General features: G+C 35.0%; 2 protein-coding genes across 2 annotated transcripts; both read left to right on the top strand.

Moving 5' to 3' along the window:
* Nucleotides 1-43: 43 nt before the first annotated feature.
* On the top strand, nt 44-17446 carry LOC135135633 (uncharacterized). The gene is made up of 6 exons (XM_064064730.1): nt 44-78; nt 11097-11253; nt 11373-11430; nt 11509-11710; nt 11775-16809; nt 17303-17446. Exons 1-6 carry the CDS (start codon nt 44-46, stop codon nt 17444-17446), a joined length of 5631 nt encoding a protein of 1876 aa, XP_063920800.1.
* A 6158-nt stretch (nt 17447-23604) lies between these two features.
* Nucleotides 23605-25211, top strand: LOC135139237 (isocitrate dehydrogenase [NADP] cytoplasmic). Its single transcript, XM_064069398.1, has 2 exons — nt 23605-23793; nt 23846-25211. Exon 2 carries the CDS (start codon nt 23854-23856, stop codon nt 25078-25080), a length of 1227 nt encoding a protein of 408 aa, XP_063925468.1. The 5' UTR covers nt 23605-23793; nt 23846-23853; the 3' UTR covers nt 25081-25211.
* The last annotated feature ends 991 nt before the right edge of the window (nt 25212-26202 follow it).

Genomic DNA, 26202 nt, shown 5'->3' on the forward strand with positions numbered 1-26202 from the left:
CGACTTATCAGTTCTTGACATACTTTCGCCCCACTCGATGAAGATGGATGGATGGATGGATGGTGGTTTAGGGGTTAGGTTGGTTTTTGGCAAGAGGTTTATTTTTTAATTTTGTTTGTTGTTTGAGCTTTCCTTTTTCATTTCTCTGGATGTTGTTGATTTATGTGTGACTGAAATGAAAGGAGACGGGGTACAAAAGTAATCTGTGGATCGTCGTGTAAGTAAGGAAAAGTATAGGAATGTTGGTAAAATTACGACATGTTGTCTAGTCTGTGAGCACGATGTGGTAATTGAGCTTTGTGATCTTCACTTGATTAAGTAATCAATCTTTGTAAAAGGGTTTCTCGACTTGTACTATTACAACATAAGTTTAGAAATTCTAGTTTTCTTTTTTTGGTTGAGTCAAAATTGTGTTTAGCTGGAAATTACAAAACCAAAGTACTTTCACGAATGCGTTGTCAAACAAGTATGAATAATCAATTTTTTTAGTTTGTATTTAAAAAATATTGATAAAAATGCCACTGAAATTTCTGTTTCTTGAAGATTCCACTTTTCAGAGAAACAACGCCATATTAACATTATTTACATTACAAATGGGTTAAAAGCAATTGTTCACAACTCGAATGTGATAATAAACCGTTAACGAACGCGTAACACAAAATTTTTTCTACAATTTCAGAAAGAATTTAAATAAAATCAAACAATGGTTGTAGTGGGTAAAAAAATATCAAATTACGTAATTAAAAAAAAAGTGAATTTATCTCATTATCGCAGTTACATATTTTTTAACATAATAACAATGTGTAACTTTATTATAAACAATTTACTAGAAGTTACAATTATAATATAAATTTTGAATTTGGAAAAGAAATTGTACACAAAAACAAGAAAATCAATATTTTTTAAATATAATGTGCCAATCTGGCGTAGTTTGATTATTTTGAACAATTTTTTTTAATAATTTTCAAAAGTTATCGATTTTTATTAGACAGGTAATCTTCGAAACTACTGGACGATTGTTGTCAAATTGTTGTCTCTTCAAAATATCGTGTAGATCGCTAACCAAAATTTTCTTAATCGTTCCCACCAGCAATTCATGTTGTCCTCTAGAAATTTTCTACACTAAATATTATTCAAATTTCATTGAATAAAATACTCGAGCTTCATGAATCCGCCTTGAGATTTAATAATTATTATTAATTTAATTTTAATTAATTTAATCATTCGAAAAAATAAAAGGGGACAGTTAAATGTGCATTTTTCTACGTAATTTGAAGATTTACTAAAAAAATAATGGCGGAATTCTAATCCTGAGAAAATTTTACATGGGATAGATACCTCGCTCGGTAATTTGGACGAATTTTTTAATTTAATAATAATTCGAGAATATGCTCCACAACATCATTTTTTACTTTTGACAGATGCACTTAGTACTTGCTAAGTTAAGACTAATTTTGGCATATGACATTCCTTCTAAGAAAATGGGGGGTGGGTGGGCGGGCCTAATACTTGCCAAATTAACACTAATTTCGGCAAATGATATACTCTGTAAGAAAAGAGAGGGCGGGTGGGCGGGGCTAATACTTCTTAAGACTAATTTTTTTCAAATAATATACTCTCTAAGAAAATAGAGGGCGAGTGGGCGGGGCTAGTACTTGCTAAGATAAGACTGATCATATATTAAGAGTAGTCAATGAATGTTTTTATTCGACAAAATGTAGGTGGTTATATAAATGTATATTTTTCTGCGTAATTTCAAGAGATCCTGGAAAAATAATGACGGAATTGTAATCATGAGAAAATTCTATGTGAGATAGGTCCCTCGCTCGATGAATTGGACGATTTTTTGTAATTCGAAAAAATATAGGGGTCGGGTTAATGTTAATATGTATTTTTCTTCCTAATTTGAAGAGATACTGGAAAAATAATGACGGAATTATAATCCTGAGAAAATTGTATGTAAAAAGGTACCTCGCTCGGTCGATTTGAACGAATTTTTTTATTTAATAATAATTTGCGGATATGCTTGCTCCACAACATCATTTTTTACTTTTGACAGATGCACTTAGTATTTGCTAAGTTAAAACTAATTTTGGCAGATGACATTCCTTCTAAGCAAATGGAGGGTGGGTGGGCGGGCCCATTACTTGCCAAATTAAGACTAATTTTGGCGAATGATGTACCCTCTAAGAACATAGAGAGCGACTGGGCGGTTCTAATACTTGTTAAGACTAATTTCTTCAAATGACATACTCTCCAAGATAATAAAGGGCGGGTGGCCGGGGCTAGTACTTGCGAAGATAAGACTGAGCAATATTAAGTGTAGGCAATGAATTTTTTAATTCGAAAAAATGTAGGGGGTTATATAAATGTACATTTTTCTCCCTAATTTCAAGAGATCCTGGAAAAATAATGACGGAATTGTAAACATGAGAAAATTCTAAATACATGAGAGAGGCACCTCGCTCGATGGATCGGACGAATTTTTTTAATTCTAGAAAATATAGGGGTCTGGTTAATATGTATTTTTCTTCCTAATTTGAAGAGATACTGGAAAAATAATGACGGAATTGTAATTCTAAGAAAATTCTATGTGAGATAGGTACCTCGCTCGGTAGATTTGGACGAATTTTTAAATTTAATAATAATATTTTGCGAATATGTTCAGTCCACATCATCATTTTTTACTTTTGACAGATGTACTTAGTATTTGCTAAGTTAAGACTAATTTTGGCAGATGGCATTCCTTCTAAGAAAATGGAGGGTGGGTGGGCGGGCCTAGTACTTGCCAAATTAAAACTTATTTTGGGAAATGATGTACCCTCTAAGAACATACAGAGCGACTGGGCGGGGCTAATACTTGCTAAGACTAATTTTTTCAAATACTATATTCTCCAAGAAAATAGAGGACGGGTGGGCGGGGCTAGTACTTGCTGAGATAAAACTGAGCAATATTAAGAGTAGTCAATGAATTTTTTAATTCGAAAAAATGTAGGGGGTCATAAAAATGTAAATTTTTCTCCGTAATTTCAAGAAATACTGGAAAAATAATGACGCAATTGTAATCCTGAGAAAATTCTATATGAGATAGGTACCTTGCTCGGTCGATTTGGACAAATTTTTTAATTTAATAATAATTTGCGAATATGCTCGCTCCACAACATCATTTTTTACTTTTGACAGATGCACTTAGTATTGCTAAGTTAAGACAAATTTTGGCAGTTGACATTCCTTCTAAGAAAATGGAGGGTGGGTGGGCGGTCCTAGTACTTGCCAAATTAAAAGTTATTTTGGCAAATGATGTACCACCTAAGAACATAGAGACGACTGGGCGGGGCTAATACTTGTTAAGACTAATTTTTTCAAGTGATATACTCTCCAAGAAAATAGAGGGCGGGTGGGCGGGGCCAGTATTTGCTAAGATAAGACTGAACAAAATTAAGAGACGTCATTGAAATGAATTTTTTAATTCAAAAATATGTAGGGGGTCATACAAATGTATACTTTTCTCCGTAATTTCAAGAGATCCTGGAATAATAATGATGAAATTGTAATCCTGGGAAAATTCTATATGAGATAGGTACTTAGGTCGATGTATTTGGACGAATTTTTTTAATTAGAAGAAATATTGGAGGTTAGGTAAATGTGTATTTTTCTCCGTAATTTGAAGAGATACTGGAAAAATAATGAAAAATTTGTAATCCTGAGAAAAGTCCACATGAGATAGGCACCTCGCTCAATCGATTTGGACATTTTTTTAATTCGAAAAAATGTAGGGGGTCCGATAATTGTGTATTTTTCTCCATAATTTGAAGAGATACTGGAAAAATAATGACCGAATTGTAATTCTATATGAGATAGGTACCTCGCGCGATAGATTTGGACAATTTTTTTTAATTCGAAAAAATATAGACTGTCAGGTAAATGTGTATTTTTCTTTTTCATTTGAAGAAATTCTGGGAAAATAATAACGGAGTTGTAATCCTGAGAAAATTTTACATGAGATAGACTGTACACACTTCGCTCGGCCGATTTGCATGAATTTTTTTAATTCGAAAAAATTTATGGGGACAGGTAAATGTGTATTTTTCTCCGTAATTTGAAGAGATAATGGAAAAATAATGACAAATTTCTAATCCTGAAAAAATTCTACATGATATAGGCACCTCGCTCAATCGATTTGGACAATTTTTTTAATTCGAAAAAATAAAGGTAGTCCGGTAAATGTGTATTTTTCTCCATAATTTGAAGAGATACTGGAAAAATAATGACGGAATTGTGATCCTGAGAAAACTTTATGTGAGATAGGTACCTCGCGCGATCGATTTGCACGATTTTTTTTAATTCGAAAAAATATTGGGTGTTAGGTAAATGTTTATTTTTCTTTTTCATTTGAAGACATTCTGGAAAAGTAATAACGGAGTTGTAATCCTGAGAAAGTTTTACATGTGATAGACTGTAACACACTTCGCTTGATCGATTTGTATGAATTTTTTTAATTCGAAAAAATTTGGGGGGTCAGGTAAATGTGTATTTTTCTCCGTAACTTGAAGAGATAATGGAAAAATAATGACAAATTTGTAATCCTGAGAAAATTCTACATGAGATAGGCACCTCTCTTAATCGATTTGGACAATTTTTTTAATTCGAAAAAATATAGGGGGTCCGGTAAATGTGTATTTTTCTCCACAATTTGAAGAGATACTGGAAAAATAATGACGGAATTGGAATCCTGAGAAAAGTCTACATGAGATAAATACCTCGCTCGATCGATTTGGACGAATTTTTTTAATTCGAAAAAATATAGAGTGTTAGGTAAATGTGTATTTTTCTTTTTCATTTGAAGAAATTCTGGAAAAATAATAACGGAGTTGTAATCCTGAGAAAGTCTTACATGTGATAGACTGTACACACTTCGCTCGATTGATTTGTATGAATTTTTTTAATTCGAAAAATTTGGGGAGTCAGATAAATTTGTATTTTTCTCCGTAATTTGAAGAGATAATGGAAAAATAATGACAAATTTGTAATCCTGAGAAAATTCTACATGAGATAGGCACCTCGCTCAATCGATTTGGACAATTTTTTTAATTCGAAAAAATATAGGGGGTCCGGTAAATGTGTATTTTTCTCCATAATTTGAAGAGATATTGGAAAAATAATGACGGAATTGTAATCCTGAGAAAATTCGATGTGAGATAGGTACGTCGCACGATCGATTTGGACGTTTTTTTTTAATTCGAAAAAATATAGAGTGTCAGGTAAATGTGTATTTTTCTTTTTCATTTGAAGAAATTCTGGAAAAATAATAACGGAGTTGTAATCCTGCTAAAGTTTTACCTGATATAGACTGTACACACTTCGCTCGATCGATTTGTATGAATTTTTTTAATTCGAAAAAATTTGGGGGGTCAGGTAAATGTGTATTTTTCTCCGTAATTTGAAGAGATAATGGAAAAATAATGACAAATTTACAATCCTGAGAAAATTCTACATGAGATAGGCACCTCGCTCAATCGATTTGGACAACTTTTTTAATTCGAAAAAATATAGGGGGTCCGGTAAATGTGTATTTTTCTCCATAATTTGAAGAGATATTGGGAAAGTAATGACGGAATTGTAATCCTGAGAAAATTCGATGTGAGATAGGTACCTCGCACGATCGATTTGGACGATTTTTTTTAATTCGAAAAAATATAGTGTCAGGTAAATATGTATTTTTCTTTTTCATTTGAAGAAATTCTGGAAAAATAATAACGGAGTTGTAATCCTGAGAAAGTTTTACCTGATATATACTGTACACACTTCGCTCGATCGATTTGTATGAATTTTTTTAATTCGAAAAAATTTGGGGGTTCAGGTAAATGTGTATTTTTCTCCGTAATTTGAAGAGATAATGGAAAAATAATGACAAATTTGTAATCCTGAGAAAATTCTACATGAGATAGGCACCTCGCTCAATCGATTTGAACAATTTTTTTAATTCGAAAAAATATAATGGGTCCGGTAAATGTGTATTATTCTCCATAATTTCAAGATATACTGGAAAAATAATGACGGAATTGTAATCATGAGAAAATTCTAAATACATGAGATAGGCACCTCGTTCGATGGATTGGACGATTTTTTTTAATCGGAAAAAATATAAGGGTCGGGCTAATATGGGTTTTTCTTTCTAATTTGAAGAGATACTGGGAAAATAATGATGGAATTGTAATCCTGAGAAAATTCTATGTGAGATAGGTACCTCGCTCGGTCGATTTGGACGATTTTTTTAATTTAATAATAATTCGAGAATATGCTCCACAACATCATTTTTTACTTTTGACAGATGCACTTAGTATTTGCTAAGTTAAGACTAATTTTGGCAGATGACATTCCTTCTAAGAAAATGGAGGGTGGGTGGGCGGGCCTAGTACTTGCCAAATTAAAACTAACTTTGGCAAATGATGTACCCTCTTAGAACTTAGAGAGCGACTGGGCGGGGCTAATAATTGCTAACACTAATTTTTTCAAATAATATACTCTCCAAGAAAATAGAGGGCGGGTGGGCAGGGCTAGTACTTGCTAAGATAAGACTGAGCAATATTAAGTGTAGTCAATGAATTTTTTAATTCGAGAAAATGTTGGGGGTCATATGAATGTATATTTTTCTCCGTAATTTCAAGAGATCCTGGAAAAATAATGAAAGAATTGTACTTATGAGAAAATTCTAAATACATGAGATAAGCACCTCGCTCGATGGATTAGACGAATTTTTTTAATTCGGAAAAATATAGGGGTCGGGTTAATATGTATTTTTCTTCCTAATTTGAAGAGATACTGGAAAAATAATGACGGAATTGTAATACTGAGAAAATTCTATGTGAGAAAGTTACCTCGCTCGGTCGATTTGGACGACCTTTTTAATTTATTAATAATAATAATTTGCGAATATGCTCGTTCCACAACATCATTTTTTACTTTTGACAGATGCACTTGGTATTTGCTAAGTTAAGACTAATTTTGGCAGATGACATTCCTTCTAAGAAAATGGAGGGTGGGTGGGCGGGCCTAGCACTTGCCAAATTAAGACTAATTTTGGCAAATGATATACTTTCTAAGAACATAGAGAGCGACTGGGCGGGGCTAATACTTGCTAAGACTAATTTTTGCAAATGATATACTCTCCAAGAAACTAGAGGGCGGTGGGTGAGGCTAGTATTTGCTAAAATAAGACTGAGCAATAGTAAGAGTAGTCAATGAATTTTTTAATTCGAAAAAATGTACTGGGTCATATAAATGTATATTTTTCTCCGTAATTTCACGAGATAATGGAAAAATAATAACGGAATTGTAATCCTGAGAAAATTCTACATGGGATAGGTACCTCGTAATGTAGGGGGTTATATAAATGTGTCTTTTTCTCCGTAATTTGAAGAGATACTGGAAAGCTAATGGCGGAATTGTATTTCTGTGAAAATTCTACATGAGATAGGTACCTCGCTCGATCGATTTGGACGATTTTTTTAATTCGAAAAAATATAGCGGTTCGGGTAAATGTCTATTTTTCTCCATAAGTTAAAAAGATACTAAAAAAATAATGGCGGAATTGTAATCCTGAGTAAATTCTGTATGGGATAGGTACCTCGCTTGGTCGATTTGGACGAATTTTTTAATTTAAGAATAATTCGCGGATATGCTCCACAACATCATTTTTTACTTTTGGCAGATGCACTTAGTATCTGCTAAGTTAAGACTAATTTTGGCAAATGACATTCATTCTAAGCAAATGGAGGGTGGGTGGGCGGACCTAATATTTGCCAAATTAAGACTAATTTTGGCAAATGACCTAATAACATAGAGGGCGACTGGGCGGGACTAATACTTGTTGAGACTAATTTTTTCAAATGATATACTCTCCAAGAAAATAGAGGGCGGGTGGGCGGGGCTAGTATTTGTTAAGATAAGACTGAGCAATATTAAGAGTGGTCATTAAAATGAATTTTTTAATTCGAAAAAATGTAGGGGGTCATATAAATGTGTCTCTTTTTCCGTAATTTGAAGAGATATTGGAAATCTAATGGCGGAATTGTATTTCTGAGAAAATTCTACATGAGATAGATACCTCGCTCGATCGATTTGGACGATTTTTTTAATTCGAAAAAATATAGGGGTTCGGGTAAATGTCTATTTTTCTCCGTAAGTTAAAAAGATACTAAAAAAATAATGGCGGAATTGTAATCCTGAGTAAATTCTACATGGGATAGGTACCTCGCTTGGTCGATTTGGACGAATTTTCTAATTAAAGAATAATTCGCGAATATGCTCCATAACATCATTTTTTACTTTTGGCAGATGCACTTAGTATCTGCTAAGTTAAGACTAATTTTGGCAAATGACATTCATTCTAAGAAAATGGAGGGTGGGTGGGCGGGCCTAGTACTTGCCAAATTAAGACTAATTTTGGCAAATGACCTAAGAACATAAAGGGCGACTGGGCGGGACTAATACTTGTTGAGACGAATTTTTTCAAATGATATACTCTCCAAGAAAATAGAGGGCGGGTGGGCGGGGCTAGTATTTGCTAAGATAAAACTGAACACTATTAAGAGTAGTCATTGAAATGAATATTTTAATTCGAAAAAATGTAGGGGGCCATATAAATGTGTATTTTTCTTCGTAATTTCAAGAGATACTGGAAAAATAATGACGGAATTGTAATCCTGAGAAAATTATACATGGGATAGGTACCTCGCTGGATCGATTTGGACGATTTTTTTAATTCGAAAAAACATAGGGTGTCTGGTAAATGTCTATTTTTCTCCGTGATTTAAAGAGATACTAAAAAAATAATGGCGGAATTGTAATCCTGAGTAAATTCTACATGGGATAGGTACCTCGCTTGGTCGATTTGGACGAATTTTTAATTTAATAATAATTCGCAAATATGCTCTACAATATCATTTTTTACTTTTGGCAGATGCGCTTAGTATTTGCTAAGTTAAGACTAATTTTGGCAAATTACATTCCTTCTAAGAAAATGGAGGGTGGGTGGGCGAACCTAATATTTGCCAAATTAAGACTAATTTTGGCAAATGACGTAATAACATTGAGCGCGACTGGACGGGACTGATACTTGTTGAGACTAATTTTTTCAAATGATATACTCTCCAAGAAAATAGAGGGCGGGTGGGCGGGGCTAGTATTTCCTAAGATAAGACTGAACACTATTAAGAGTAGTCATTGAAATGAATATTTTAATTCGAAAAAATGTAGGGGGCCATATAAATGTGTATTTTGCTTCGTAATTTCAAGAGATACTGGAAAAATAATGACGGAATTCTAATCCTGAGAAAATTCTACATGAGATAGATACCTCGCTCGATTGATTTGGACGATTTTTTTAATTCGAAAAAATATAGGGGGTCGGGTAAATGTCTATTTTTCTCCACAATTTCAAGAGATACTGGAAAAATAATGACGGAATTGTAATCCTGAGAAAATTATACATGCGATAGGTACCTCGATTGATCGATTTGGAGGAATTTTTTCAATTCGAAAAAATATAGGGGGTTAGATAAATGTGTATTTTTCTCCTGAGAAAATTCTAGATGAGATTATATACCTCGCTCGGTAGATCTGATCGAATTTTATTAATTCGAAAGACTAGAAAATGTGGATTTTTCTCTGTCATTTGAAGAGATGGTGGCAAAATAATGAATTTTCGCGAAAAATCCAAACTATGTACCTAAGACCATTTATAAACGAGGATTTGGTAGCCCAACCGTAAAAGTTACCGAGCTCGGATTTGCAGTACGAAAAGGATCGTGTGTTCGATTCCCCATTTGGCCTTTCTTTTTTAATACACTGTTACTGTTACTATTTATATTTTTATATCTAGAGATTGTGACAAATAAATGTCGCAAAATCAAATTTCAACATTTTTCAAGGAATATATTTCGTAGACCTGGTAAAAAATACAAAACAGTCTTTTTTTCTACTTTAAATGTTTTTAATTTTGCTTTTATCAAAAATACGATATAAAATACACCCTGTATATGTCTTTTGAGTTTAGTGTTTTCTGAAATAAAAGGAACGACGCAGTTGTGTCTACCAAAGTAAAAAATAGTTGATTTATAAGTTTGAAATTTAGGTTTTTTTTTTATTTTTACTTCCTCGTCGTGAGGTAAGGCCAATTTCGATATTTCATGACTCCTGAAGTATGAAAAATCGGTTTCCCGTTTCCGTCTGTCTGTCATCTATTATGGTCTGTTGGCGACGTTATTGGACAAATAATGTCCGAAAAAAAAATGCATACTATATGTTATTTACATTTCATAAAATAACAATCCTGTATATTTGTGATGTATGAATCCGCCTTAATTTTTCAGGTTGGATGACCGGATTTTTTTTATTTTCTGACACACTGGATTTATTTGATTGTACTTTGGGAAAGAATTTGTGTCATCAGTGAGTATCTACAAACACATATTTTCCCATAATATTTTAAACAGCGTACTGATTAGTAGTAATCAAATGCAGTGAAAATAAAAAGCAAATTCCGCTCATAAAACCATAAAAAACAAGACATAAATTTATTTCTACAACCAGTCACAATAAATGCTGCATGCTTGTCAACGAAAATTTATGAAACGATCCGTCCGTACAATTTTTGGAATTTTTTTTTTTTTTGAAAATACATAGCACTATTAGTTTTAAAGCTTAAACATTTATTTAACAGTTAACTGTACCTGTGTCTACCTGTTCCACCTCTAGTTGAACATAATTATCACATTATTTGTTTTTTAAATGCCTAGATGCATCTCAATTACCATAAACACCGGACCAGTCTGCAGTCGGTTTTTAATCAAATCGATCAGACATTCTAATTATGATAGTGAAGTCGTATGACCCAGTGGCCTCAACACAAACACCTTAAAGTTTTTAATAAGACACTATCGGTGACCTCAAAGCCTGAAGTTCCCTGTTATGTGGTATTTCAATGATTTATAGCTCAATAAAACCTTACTGTCTGTTGCGTGTGCTACAATGTCGTCGGTACGCCTATGTCTTTAGTACGCCTATGTCGTCGGTGTGTCAAAGAAATGTTGCAGCTGCAGGTCTGCAGCCACCCCTTTGACCCGGTTGACCCGTAAAAAATCATTGGGTTTCGATTCGGGGGCGACTTCTTATGTTACACCGACACAGTTAGTTTTTAAGTCAGTCGCTATTAAGTTTTGTCCGGAACATCTAGCACACGGGTGCTCTGATGTAATAATCAATTTTCAATAAACCTGTGTGCCTTACACAATTGTTTATAATCTCCCCTCACCGCTACACACCATTTTGGTCCTTCGAGCCGGATTTTTATAAATTCCGGTAAAAAACAGTGGAGAGTAGTGACCAGTGAGCAGCAGGAGAAGAAACACAAAAAAAAGAGAACAAACAGTTCTCGCAGCAGCACGGCAGCAGTGGTTCGTCAATTAAGTCACCACCCCGTGTCAACAATCTAAAAATCTCCGGAAGCGACGCATACAACTCCGGTGAAATCATCCAGAGGATCCACAGCAGATCCCACTTCCCACATCGCCGTCGCCGAGGGCCAGAGACCTGCAGCACGGAGTAAGACGCCTGCGAGGAGTTCGGCCGCCAGCAGCACGGGAGTTAAAGGTCAGATCCCATTTTCCTTCATTCGTACCATTTCCGCCTCTGTTCAAGTACTTATTGTGTGTGTTTTCCACATAAATTAAAATTAAAATGGGCAAAAGGGTTAACAAATCGTCCAAAAGCAGAGATGCCGAATCCGATTCGGAAGGTGAAACAGCTAATTTATTAAGATCGTGGATAAATAAGCGCAACCAAATTGTTTCAGAGTTGGATCGAATTTTAGAATTTGTCAGGAATTTTCCATCTGGCAGCAATATCGGTTTAATAATCGCGCGAAGACCAATCGCTCTTAACGCAATTAACGATTTCAAAGAAGTGCAATTTAAAATCGAGGAAAATGTTCCACCTGCATTGCTTGACGATGAGGTAGACCACCGGATTAATTTCGAGGCAAAATATTACGAAACTATAGCCGAAATTGATACAATTATTAAAAACGAAGGCAATTCGAAACATACTAGTATAAACAATCGTGAAAATCCAACTCCAAAAATAACGCTTCCGGCATTAAAACTTCCGGAATTTAGCGGATCTTATTCTGACTGGACTTCTTTCCGGGACACTTTCAAGTCTGTTATTCATGAAAATTCTTCGTTATCAAATATTGAAAAATTCCATTATTTGAGGTCCACCTTGAAGGGAGAAGCTTTTCGAGCCATCGAGTCATTGTCCCCGGTAAATGTAAATTACGAAATTGCGTGGGATTTGTTAAATAAACGTTTTCAAAATAAGAGACTAATAATTGTACATGAGCACATAAAAAACATTTTAGATGCGCCAGCCGTCACAAGGGCTAATCAAGAAAATTTAAGACAATTAAGCGATTTATTATGCGCCAACATTGCAGCATTAAAAGCGTTTGAAATTCCAGTAGATCAATGGGATTCAATCTTAACCACCATAATTGTCGATAAGCTTGATTACCAAACAAAGCGTGAATGGCAGTCAAAATTAACAGATGATATACCCAAATTAGCGGAATTATTTAAGTTGATAGATGCGCGGTGTCAAATTTTGGAAAGTACTGCCCATATTAATGCAAGTCCACGACCGAAACATTACAATATTAAGGGAACAGTCAGTCACTTCACAGCAAAAAGGACATGCTTAGTTTGTAAACGGCCTAACCACAATTTGTACTCATGCAATGAATTTTTAAAAATGTCATTAGAAGAACGCATCAAAAAGGTAACGTCTCTAAAACTTTGCAATAATTGTTTAAAACCAAACCACATTTGTATCGAATGCAGATCAAATAGTTCATGTAAGTATTGTAAACAAAAACATAATAGCTTATTACATAGAATGGAGATCCAACAAGTATTGCCTGAACCTCACGTTGGGACAAGCACTTCAAATCATACTAGCAATTACAATTTGTCAGAGACATTACTTAGCACCGCAATTATCTACATTTGGGATAATTTCGGAAAGATGCATAAATGCAGAGCGTTACTTGATGGAGGCTCGCAATCTAATTTCATTACCAGAGATTTATGTCAAAAATTGCGCCTCAAAACACAGAGTACAAATCACATTACAACTGGCGTAAATTTATCGTCCAACAGAGTAAACGAAACCGTTCAGGTGCATCTTTCTTCATTATTTAAAGAGAGTTTGCATTATAACATAGATTGCTTGGTACTGAACAAAATTACACAAAACCTACCTCTAAACTCATTTTCTACGAAAGGTATGGTAATCCCAGATTTTGTAAATTTAGCTGACGCCAATTTTAACATTTGTGGAGAAATAGATATCTTATTAGGGGCAAGAATGTTTTTCCAAGTATTAAGAGATGGGAAAATCCAAATAGGCAACTCTCTTTATTTGCATAATACAGATTTTGGTTGGATTATTGGAGGATCCATAAACACTACTAATTTTATGAGCTTAAGTACGTGCAATACAAATACGCTGCAAGCTTTAAATGACCAAGTCTTAGATTTTTTTCAATTAGAGGGTCTTGCTGGAAGTCCTACTAACAAAATACTCTCTCCCGAAGAGAAATCTTGCGAAAAACAGTTTGTTGACAAACATAAACGTACCGATCTTGGAAATTTTGTCGTAGACCTCCCCTTCAAAAATAAGTCCATAATGTTGGGACATTCAGAAACAATGGCGCGAAATCGATTTTTCACATTAGAACGAAAGCTCTTAAAAAACATGGAACTGAGACATCAGTACATCCAGTTCATGAGAGAGTATGAACAATTAGGCCATATGCAACTAGTGTCTGACATTAGCTCAGAAAATTCCTATTTTATTCCTCATCATGCAGTCATAAAAAATACGACACAAGGGAATAAACTTCGGGTAGTATTCGATGCATCCATGACAAGTTCTAACGGTCACAGTCTAAATGATAATCTATTAATCGGACCTAACTTGCAACAGGAATTATTTTTAATATTATTAAAGTTCAGAACGTACAAGTATGTCATTAGTGCGGACATTGAAAAGATGTATCGTCAAATTTTCTTAACTGAAAATCATCAACAATTTCAAAGAATATTTTGGCGTGAAAATGTAAGTGACCCTCTCCAAATTTATCAATTAAAAACAGTGACGTACGGGACAGCGTCAGCGCCATATCTTGCGATGCGGTGCTTAAAACAATTAGCACTAGAAAATATGAATGTATTACCTGTAGCCGCGTCAAATATTTTAAATAACTTTTATATGGATGACTTAATTTGTGGTTCAAGTACATTGGAAGAAGCGCTTGCACTTCGCGACGACATCATTCAGATCTTAAATCAAGGTAATTTCAAATTACACAAATGGGCTTCAAATGAACCAACATTATTACCAGAAAGTGACATAAAGGCTTCTGTTAATTTTTCTAGCGACACTGAAACAAAAACTTTAGGTTTAATTTGGAATTGCCACAAAGATCAACTGAAGTATAACTTAGCGTTAAACAGGCTACCCAGCAAAACTACAAAACGCACTATTTTGGCCACAGTGGCTACAATTTTCGATCCAGTAGGTCTTATCACTCCAGTAATTTTAAAGGCTAAATTACTTCTGCAATCTTTATGGGCCGCGCAAATTGGTTGGGATGACCCAATTCCTAGTGATCTAGAATATCATTGGAACCAATTTCTAATTAATTTACCTGATGTCAAGAATATTGAAATCTCACGTCATATTTTTAGAAATGACACACCGAATATCGTTGAATTGCATGGCTTCGCAGATGCGAGTACTAAGGGTTTTGGAGCCGCCATTTATATTAAAACAATTTTATCAAGTGCTGAAACACATACTCAATTATTATGTGCAAAAAGTAGAGTAGCCCCACTTAAAACTATATCGCTACCTAGATTGGAGCTTTCAGCAGCTTTATTATTAGCGCGATTAATAAGTAAAATACTGCCTGAACTAAATTTAAAAATTAATAAGTGTTTTTTGTGGACCGATTCAACAATCGTGTTAAACTGGATTGCGGCTTCACCACATAATTGGCAAACTTTCGTGGCGAATAGGGTGTCAGAAATTCAAACTTTAACATCCGGTCATAATTGGCGCCACATAAATGGTACCGATAACCCTGCAGATCTGATTACTAGAGGTTTGTTTCCTAAACAACTCATTAATTGCAAATTGTGGTGGTTTGGTCCCGAATGGCTCTCAAAACCACCTACGGATTGGCCACAGACAATCATAGACTTAGGAACTGAAGTTCCAGAAAGACAAAAAACATTAATTACTTCCACATGTACTACCTTTAAATCGGATTTATTAATGAGATTTTCGGATTTTACCAAGCTGAAAAGAACTGTTGCATGGATCAAGCGTTTTGTAAGTAACTGTAGAAACAAAAGACTTAACAAAGAATTAAAGTCGGGTTTACTAACCATAGAAGAATTGGACGATGCCAACCGCATAATTATAACGTTAGTTCAACGTGAATCTTTTCAAAAAGAAATTGTTATTTTAAAATCGGGTAAAGAATTGCCAACAAACAACTCGTTACTCTGCTTAAGTCCTTTTTTAGACTCTAATAACATTTTAAGAGTCGGTGGTAGATTACGTAATGCCGTTCTTGCTTATGACAGAAAGCATCAGATTATTTTGCCAAAGAAACATTACGTCACGGAGCTATTAATTCGTCAATATCATATCGCTCACTTACATGCGGGGGCCCAGGCCACACTAACCGCGTTGAGACAAATTTATTGGCCCATCGCTGGACGGGATGCAGTCAGATCCATCCTCAGAAAATGTATTAATTGTTTTAAAGTAAAACCCATAATTAATTCTGAAAAAATGGGCGATCTACCGGCGGTGCGTCTGCAACAGTACCGGCCTTTTTTAAAATGCGGTGTCGACCTTTGTGGTCCGATCATCATAAAGGATGGCCGTGGTAGAAAACCGAAACACGTTAAAGTGTACATAGCGTTATTTGTTTGCCTCAGCACCAAAGCCGTGCACCTGGAACTTATTTCTGATCTTTCAACCGAAGGTTTTTTAAATGCGCTAAGACGATTTATTTCGCGACGTGGTACTGTTAGTGAAATTTATTCAGATAATGCTACCAATTTCGTAGGCAGCGACCGAAAACTAAAGCAAATCTTTAGAAATGTTTTAAACAAAGAAGCTTTAAAGTCAAATTTGGCAAACATGAAAGTAAAATGGTGTTTTATCCCCCCCAAAACGCCCAACTTTGGAGGAATTTGGGAAGCCAATATCAAATCGGCAAAATTACATTTAAAAAAGACAATTGGTGATACAATTTTGAATTATGAGGAAATGCACACACTACTTGTCAGAATTGAGGCTTGTCTTAATTCGCGCCCACTGCTCCCCTTGACCAATGATCCAAACGATCTTTATCCTCTAACACCTGGCCACTTTTTGATTGGGGCTCCGTTAACTGCCCCCGTAGAAGAAGATCTCGAGTCTACAAAGCTGAACCGGCTAACACGGTGGCAGCATGTCGAAAAAATGCGGCAACATTTTTGGCGAAGGTGGCAGAGAGAATACGTGTCGCAACTACAACAGAGGTCCAAGTGGCGAGTTAAGGGGCCCTCTTCCGTGAAACCGGGCATCTTAGTCCTCCTTGTGGAAGATGACGCACCACCTCTTCACTGGCCGCTTGGCCGGGTCCAGGATGTCCACCCAGGAAAGGACGGCGTCGTCCGCGTAGTGACGGTAAAAACTTCAAAGGGTGTCTACAAACGCGGTGTGTCCAAAGTGTGTGCGCTGCCAATAGATGGCCAATAAAAATACTGTACCCGCGAAATGTCAAAGTGCTATTGTGTAGTGAAGTGCGTATGATAACGACCTTTGTGGCTCTTGTGCTGTGCGTACTCACTCAGACTTGCATTTTTATGTGTTTAAATTTACGTTTCTGGATTTTGTACACTTCATGTTATGTTCAAGTTTATGTTTGCCTCTTAATTTGTACATATGTTGTTGGATTCAAATGGATGCTTATTCTTACGTATATTATTTGACGTGTTGTTAGTACTCAAATTCAATTTCTTTAGCGCATTCCAATCAATGTCATTTCTTGTGTATTTAAAATATGGTACTGTCTGATATGCACTACAGGTTTTGTATGGTTTATCATCAATCTGTGTGTGTTCTTATTTTTATATTGCTAGTCTAAAATGTACAATTGTAGTGTGAATTGTATGCCTAGAGGCATTCAAGGGCGGCGGCATGTTGCGTGTGCTACAATGTCGTCGGTACGCCTATGTCTTTAGTACGCCTATGTCGTCGGTGTGTCAAAGAAATGTTGCAGCTGCAGGTCTGCAGCCACCCCTTTGACCCGGTTGACCCGTAAAAAATCATTGGGTTTCGATTCGGGGGCGACTTCTTATGTTACACCGACACAGTTAGTTTTTAAGTCAGTCGCTATTAAGTTTTGTCCGGAACATCTAGCACACGGGTGCTCTGATGTAATAATCAATTTTCAATAAACCTGTGTGCCTTACACAATTGTTTATAATCTCCCCTCACCGCTACACACCACTGTCCATAAATATCGTAAATGCAGACAATCAGCACCACAATTACCACCTTTGAGAAAATCGTTTCTCAGGGAACCACAGAGTACCACCAGTACTGTTCCTCATCGTCAAGATTCCAGTTTCGAAATTTGTAATCAGTTAGTTAACAAACACATTAATAAATATTTCGTAACTGAAAGCGGCTGATCTTGAAAAACATCCGTTTATTACTAACTAATGGTACTTCGGCGATCTGAATTTCTAATGGTTCGGAAAAGTGGACCAGCAGATGTCACAAGTTATACATACAAATTGGCGTAATATGACGTCAATTTCGGACGTCCATTTGGGACGTCCAGGTCCTGTCAGCAGCGACGTAGAAATTACAACGTAGTTGAAAAAATTGGAAGTACTAACACACATTCCGTACTTTTGTGTCAATAATGGACCATATTTACCATAAGAAAACTATTAGGGTTTATAGGTTGGCACACAGGAGATTAATGGGTGACAAACACAATCGCTTTTTGTGCCTTTTTGTTAAATAATTAAAATGTTAATACGCAGCTATTGTCTGGGACGCTAGGTTAAACATATGCGTGTCATGCGACATCGAACTAGGCGAACGAAAAAAAGGATGACAGAATTAAAGAATGTTTGCTTTCGTAATGACCATTTTTCTAACTGGGTTATACTTGTCGGATGATGTCTTTATTTTTGTTATTCCGTTTCCTTTCACGTGCTAGGGCTTTTAATACAATGTATAAATAATTACAGGTTTGTAAATTACAGTGTTCAAATTTTACAGCTAGCAATAAAAAAAAATCGGTTTGAATTATGCTATGCTCTACACGTGCATTTTCTTCACCAGATGCATCGCTGCACTATAACAAAACTGCTGTCACTATCATCAAAACAAGTCGGACGTACATAATTGTCTGATTACGGCTCATTTCGCTACTGATACGCACTATAAACTTGTCTCCTCTCGTTGAATCTCCTTCAGAGTGCAATTTTTTACTTCGGTTGCCAATTGCAGGAGATTCGTGTGCCGCCGGAGAAAGTAAAGGGTAATTAGAATGCATCTTATCTCGGATTATTAACTCATTTGAGGGAAATTTGTGATACTTGTAATAATTATCGCGACACGTTTTGGGTCAACGAGGCGTCGCTTATATGTAAGGATGTGGTCTAAATGGTTGTAATTATTTTGGGTTGAGGCTAATTATTTGTGTAATTATCTTATTAAAGTGGTGGAAATTTGATGCGTGGAGAGATAGATGGGTGTTATTTTGAAAAATGTTAAATGTAGGAAGTGCGTCATGTGAAGACAAGGGTCAGTTTTGCGTGGTTTACGCAGGAATTACGTGGACATTCTTGAGGTGCTGGTACCATCCAGACGGAGCCAATTTGTGCTATTCATCTACTGTTATATATTTTTTGTAATTCGAAATGAGGCATTTTTGTCTGAATTCCAACAAAATAATTTTCACCACAATTCCTTAATCTTAAGTTTTAACAAGTCCGGACCTGTAACTTGCATCAATTTTGCATTGTGAATTAACGAATAACATGTATTTTTAGCGGTGTTAGTGACAAACCCAAGAGTGAGAAACAGAAGTTTAAACAATAATTTGAACTTAAAACAATAATCATTCCAATAATGAGAAAATATTTTTCTTCACACTTTGATTTTATGTTGTTTCTATTTTTAACGAATAGGTACGTGAGGTGCTAGTTGCTACGTTAGTTGCTGATTAGTTACTTTTTTAAATAACAAGGACGAGAACGTTGTAGGTATCCAGCAAGATAAAATTTTGACAAGGCATAAACATTTCGGCTATTTTTTGACTTCGAAACTTAACTGAAGATATTTTTTGTAGATTTCGACATCCAAAAGTTAATTTCGGCTTCATTTTTTCGATAACTTCAACCATTTGTTTCGGATCGCCCATTGAAATATGGCAATTTTTGGGATAAAAAGAAAATTTCAGACCGAATTTTTCGAAAATCTTGCCCCGGGATTATAAACACGCTATATTTTTGGAACCAGCATGTCGAAATCTATAACTCAATATTGTTTGTAGCTTCTAAGGTCACTTTGTCAAAAACAACATTTTTCAATACTTTCCACTTGGAAAATTTCGGCTATTTTTCCACCATTTTTGAAACTTAACTAAAGATATTTTCTTGTAGTTTTCGATCTCCAGAAGTAACTTGGGGTTTCATTTCTTCGATAACTCCTACGATTTTTCTAAAATCGTCCACTTAAATTTGACAATTTTTAGAATTAAAAAAAAATGAAATTCAAAACAAATTTTTTCGAAAATCGTGACCCGGGACCATAAACACACTATATATTTCTGGAATCAGCACGTCGAAATATATTTTCCAGCAATTTTTGTAGTTTTTGAACCAATTTTCTCAAAAATTGAATTTCTTAAAAATGAAAATTTCGACCACTTTTGAAACTTAACTAAAAACATTTCATTATAAATTTCCAGCTCCAGAATTGACTTTCGGCCTCATTTCTTCGATAACTCCTACCATTTTTTTCAGAATCTTCAATTGAAAGACAGCAATTTTGAGAATTTAAAAAAATTCAATTTCAAATAGAATTTTTCGAAAATCATGCCCCAGAACCATAAATACACTATATATTTCTAGAATCAGCACGTCGAAATATATTTTCCAGCAATTCTTGTAGTTTTTGAACCAACTTTCTCAAAAATAGATTTTCTTAAAAATGAAAACTTCGACCACTTTTGACACTTAAATAAAAACATTTTATTATAAATTTCCAGCTCCAGAATTGACTTTCGGCTTAATTTCTTAGATAACTCCTACCATTTTTTTTTTCAGAATCTTCCATTGAAGTATGGCAATTTTTGGAATTTAAAAAAATCGAATTTCAAACCGAATTTTTCGAAAATCATGACCCGGGACAATAAACACACCTTATATTTTTGGAATCAGCACGTCGAAATCTATATTCCAGCAATTTTCGTACTTTTTGATTCAACTTTTTCAAAAATAATTTTTTTCAAAAATGAAAATTTCCACCACTTTCGAAACTTAACTACTTAATGACATTTTGTTGTAAATTTACACCTACAGAATTAACTTTGGGCTTCATTTCTTTGATAACTCCTGCCATTTTTTCAGAATCTTCCATTGAAATATGGCAATTTCTGGAATTTAAAAAATCGAATTTCCAACTGGATTTTTCGAAAATCAAGACCCGGGACAATAAACACACTTTATATTTTTGGAATCAGCACGTTAAAATCTATATTCCAGCAATTTATGTAGTTTTTGAATCAACTTTTTCAAAAATGAAACTTTTGACCACTTTCGAAAATTAACTAAAGACATTTTATTGTAAATTTCCACCTCCAGAATTCATTTTGGGCTTCGATAACTCCTACCATTTTTTTCAGAATCTCCCATTGAAATATGGCAATTTTTGGAATTTAAAAAATCGACTTTCAAACCGAATTTTTCGAAAATTATGACCCGGGACCATAAACGCACTATATAATGTGGTGACTAAATTTGAATCATAAGTTCACGCTGAAAATAATTAACAACGGCGCGAAATCACATTTGAATAATTTGAATTTGAAAAAAAATTCAATCAAAAAAATCGTTAAACATAGGCAACCATGTGCACGTTAGCGCTTTTGGGTAGTGTGTAGTTCTGCTTGAAATTTTAGTTAGAGGGTTGTTAGACGAGGGCGGCTTGGTAGAAGATAGCGACTTTGTAGAGGGAGGTGAAAGGTGTCAGTGTGTGTTGTTTGATGTGAGCGAAAACCACGTGCTGAGTTAGAGTTAGAAGGGTTAAATTAGTTGGTTTGGTAGTTAATAAAAGGGAGGAAGCCTTTGTTTAACTACAATTAATCGTAACGACGACGACGCCACAGTTCCCCCAACCCGCGGAGCTAATTCTTGCGGCTTTCTAATCATGTTAGGATTTTAATCGTTAACTGGTGCTAACACAATTTATCAGACATCAGATTTATTTAAATAAATACTTGATAGGAGTTTTCATGAAAATCACTTAGTCAGAACTCGTTTGATTTTGTTTGTCCAATTACGAATAACTTTTCTGGATGCTTATACTTAAGTGTTACATTATAACACTTCTTAATTTTTATTGCAACGTTAAAAATTACATCACCGAGGAGGAGCTTTCCTCGCAACGCCTGATATATTTTGTGTTGTTTATTTATCATGTGTTTTGTTTGGGACAACCATTTCACGATATAAACTCTCAGAGCTAATTGTTTTAAGTAAGCAAGCACTTGGATCAAGACCGCAATTAACTTAATGTAAATTCTTTGTTTGAATCGTTGATAAAATGTGGCATAATTTAACATAGTGTAAATTCTTTGTTTGAACCGTTGATAATGTGTGGCAAATATTAACCTCATGTAATTTTGTTAGCTTTGCAAATTTTCACCTCACACAATTTTTTCTATCTCACAATTTTCACTTCAGTAATTTTCTTTGTTGTATAATTTAAATTGAACGTAAATTTTCATGCTCTGCAGTTTCTAACCTCACATAATTTTTTGTATGCACAGGTTTTGCATCACACCAGATCTTTTGTTTGATAAATCTTTGCTAGTTATTCTTTCATGTAAATTGTTTGTTAATGAATGTTTCCACCATATAAATTATCTGATGTCCAATTTTAATCTTATATAAGAATTATTTATTGTTTAAAATTTCACAAGATTATATGGCGAATTTAAATGTTGTTTATTGCTCTATTTGAAACTTTAACACTTGTTCAGTTGTCGTTAATATCAGAGCCATAGAGATTGAACATTTAAATAGAATTGAGGTTAAATAACACAGAAACACGTAGCGAAACTTAACCAAAGGCATTTTATTGTAAATTTCTTCCACTAGAATTGACATTCGGCTTCATTTCTTCAATAACTCGTACCATGTTTTTTCCAAATCTCCCATTGAAATAGGGCAATTTTTGGGATTTAAAAAAATTGAATTTCAGACCATAAACACTATATATTTTTGGAATCAGCATGTCGAAATCTATATTCCAATAACAGGATTTTTGGTTCTTTGCCCAATGTTGTCCTGAATTATGGGTGTTTTTCTTGTTTATGGGTCTTGGAACTGCGTCCTGATCCTGGTCTTGGTCTTGGCCCTGATGGCTGCATTGAAAGCTGAAAAAGAATAATAAACAACAATATTATCACAATAGTAATAATAAATTACAATAACGGCAATAATAATAATTAACTTAATTAACATCGTATCACAATCTTGTGAAAAATTGGTTGTTTAAGAATATTTGGTAATTGCGGTTTTTTTTTGTTTCGTTTATAGTTACCGAATTTTTATTAACGTACTAAAATTTTATGAGTGAAGATCGTTACCATATTAGATCAACATGACCCACAAATATCGTCTTTTAATAAATTGGGGGTCGGAACACTATAACACAACTCGAATATAAAAAGATATTTTTTTACATGAAAACCGATATTATGTAAGAGATAATACTTTTTGTTTGTCGTAATACTACAAAATTCTCGTGCTCGTGTTTTATTTATCATTTTGAAAAACAAATTACGATTATAACTAATTCTATTATTTGTTTCATGTGTGGCAATATAACCAAATCAATATAGTCATATGATTTGATAAACCCTTGTTATCACTATGTTACAATATCCATTTCGACAGTTGACTTCGTTTAAAAACTAATAATAAAATAATTTATGTATCCGTGTTGAATCCTCGCTCCCCGATCCTCATTTAATGTCACGCCACTGGCGTTCGGGGAGCTCAAAGTCAATTTGAAGATCAATATCTGAGTAAAAGTCACCCGTCCATCTTTCACAATCAGATTGACTATTAATCAGCGTAACGTTTGTTAACTACCGTAAAAAATTGAAACGATTATGAAAGTCCACAAATTGACCCTTGCCCCCACGCCAATGGTAAACAACTGCCTGCAAACGTCACCATTCTGTCAACTGTCATACCGGCATGGCATTGAAATAAAATTAAGGATATTTTATAACAGTACAGCAAGTCATTTCACAGTAATAAGACGTGTTATATCGGGAATTAAACACGATTTCGAGTCAAAACCACTTTTCGTTTCAATCAGTCCAAATTACAAGTAGGTGCAACACCGCGAAAGGTATCAACATTACTTTTTTTTTATAACAACGAATTAATTTTTTGTGTTGTAGCATCCAAAATGGGTAAAATCAGTGCCGGACCCGTCGTCGACATCCTGGGGGACGAAATGACCCGAATTATTTGGGACTCAATCAAGGAAAAACTGATTCTCCCATTCCTTGACATTGAACTACATACATACGACTTGGGTATTGAAAACAGGGACAAAACCAACGACCAAGTCACCATAGATTGTGCCGAAGCCATTAAAAAGTACAACGTCGGAATTAAATGTGCCACTATCACTCCAGACGAAAAACGCGTTGAAGAATTCAACTTGAAGCAAATGTGGAAATCGCCCAATGGTACCATCCGTAACATCCTAGGTGGTACCGTGTTCAGAGAAGCCATCATTTGCAAGAACATCCCGCGGTTGGTAACGTGCTGGAACAAACCCATCATCATTGGGCGTCACGCGCACGCTGACCAGTACAAAGCGACTGACTTTGTAGTCCCTGGAGCTGGTAAACTGGAGATGGTTTTTACTCCAGCATCCGGTGACACAATCCGGTACACCGTCAACGAATACAAAGGTCCGGGAGTGGCTTTGGGGATGTTCAACACCGACCAGTCCATCAAGGACTTTGCACACTCATCCTTCAAATATGCCCTCAACGCCGAATACCCTCTGTACTTAAGCACCAAAAACACGATCTTGAAGCGCTATGACGGTCGCTTTAAGGATATCTTCCAAGAGATCTATGACAAAGAGTACAAGAGTCAGTTTGAGGCGAAAAATATCTGGTATGAGCACCGCCTGATTGATGACATGGTTGCCTATGCTATGAAGTCTGAAGGAGGCTTTGTTTGGGCTTGCAAGAATTATGACGGCGATGTCCAATCAGATTCAGTCGCGCAAGGGTATGGTTCTTTGGGTTTGATGACCTCAGTGCTGATATGCCCTGATGGTAAGACTGTGGAGTCAGAGGCGGCGCATGGGACTGTGACGCGTCACTATAGGTTGTACCAGAAGGGGCAGGAGACGTCCACTAACCCTATAGCGTCTATTTTTGCGTGGACAAGAGGGTTGTTGCATAGGGCGAAGCTGGATAATAATAACGAGTTGAAGAAGTTTGCTGAAACTTTGGAGAAAGTGTGCATTGAAACTATTGAGTCTGGATTCATGACTAAGGATTTGGCGATTTGTATTAAAGGGATGAATCATGTGAAGAGGGAGGATTATTTGGAAACTTTCGAGTTTATGCAGAAGTTGGCTGATAATTTGAAGGCGAAAGTGTCAGCATGACTAGCTACTAGTCATTTATAATTATTATTTTTTTATTTTCCGTACTGTTTGTTTAAGGCTTTTTTTGCATGCTTGTACTCTCGGTGAGGGATGTATTTCTATGGATGTTTTAATAAAAACTATAAAGGTGATTTCTGCGTGTTTTATTCTATGAAAAAAGTACTAACAGAATTTAAATTTGAACCTTGAGACGAAGTAAGCATTGAAAGTATGCAGCACGTGTAGTTGATGTGTATTGTGGGTTGCACATATAACGCGTTTTTGAATTTTTGTTCATACTGTGAAGATATACTACAAAAATACTGCGGAATTTTTGTTTTACAATATACATGGTGTTAAATAAACAAAAAGGGCTTAAGTACGTGTTTCTAATTTATTTCGTTTTCAATTTTAAAATGCCTTAAAACCCTCCTATTCAAAGCAAGACCTCTTCGTGTTAAAATATCCATTGTCTAATTACTAACCTATAAATTTGTTTTAATGTTTGTAAATTCACAATTCATGTTAGGATTTTCATCGTTAACTGGTTCTAACACCATTTAACAGTCAGGAGTTTGTTTAGATCATGCATTTGCTAGGAGCTTTCATGAAATTGACTTAGTCAGAACTCATCTTTGTTTATCAAATTGTGAATAAGGTTTCTCCATGCTTATACTTAAGTGTTACGTTATAACACTTCTTAATTCCTCACACAAGATTGTTAATAGTTCATTTACGCTAGTTAAAATTAACCTAACGTTGTCCCACTCTGGGAAAAGGACCGTGAAAGTGCGATAGAATTCATAATATTGTACACTGAGGTACGGGAGGATTAAAAATTTTTCATTATCACATCATAAAGACAATTTTCTCGCAACGTTGAAAATTACATCACCGAGACGCATATTTCCTCGCAACGCTGGATTCATTTTGTGTTTATTTATCATGTCTTTTGTTTAGCATAAGCTGGGTACAGTCCACGATATAAACTCTCAAAGCTAATTGTTTTAAATAACCAACCACGTAAACATTTTGCTGATTAATGTTTCCATCATATAAATTGTCTGATGTCCAATCTTAATCTCAGATAAGAATTCTTTGCTGTTTAAAATTTCAAAGTGTATGGCGAATTTAAATGTTGTT

Source organism: Zophobas morio, unplaced genomic scaffold (genome assembly GCF_036711695.1).
Source record: "Zophobas morio isolate AGI-343-1 ecotype UQ-CSIRO unplaced genomic scaffold, CSIRO_AGI_Zmor_V1 ptg000004l, whole genome shotgun sequence".
Taxonomy (NCBI): domain Eukaryota; kingdom Metazoa; phylum Arthropoda; class Insecta; order Coleoptera; family Tenebrionidae; genus Zophobas; species Zophobas morio.

What these genes read in the sequence shown, in the direction of transcription:
- LOC135135633 (XM_064064730.1), top strand. Translation starts at nt 44, where the DNA reads ATGGATGGATGGATGGATGGTGGTTTAGGGGTTAG. An exon ending in CAAAAAAAAGAGAACAAACA is followed by an intron (nt 11,431 to 11,508) that starts GTTCTCGCAGCA and finishes AATCTCCGGAAG; the next exon opens with CGACGCATACAACTCCGGTG. An exon ending in GCGTCGTCCGCGTAGTGACG is followed by an intron (nt 16,810 to 17,302) that starts GTAAAAACTTCA and finishes TTGTATGCCTAG; the next exon opens with AGGCATTCAAGGGCGGCGGC.
- LOC135139237 (XM_064069398.1), top strand. Translation starts at nt 23,854, where the DNA reads ATGGGTAAAATCAGTGCCGGACCCGTCGTCGACATCCTGGGGGACGAA.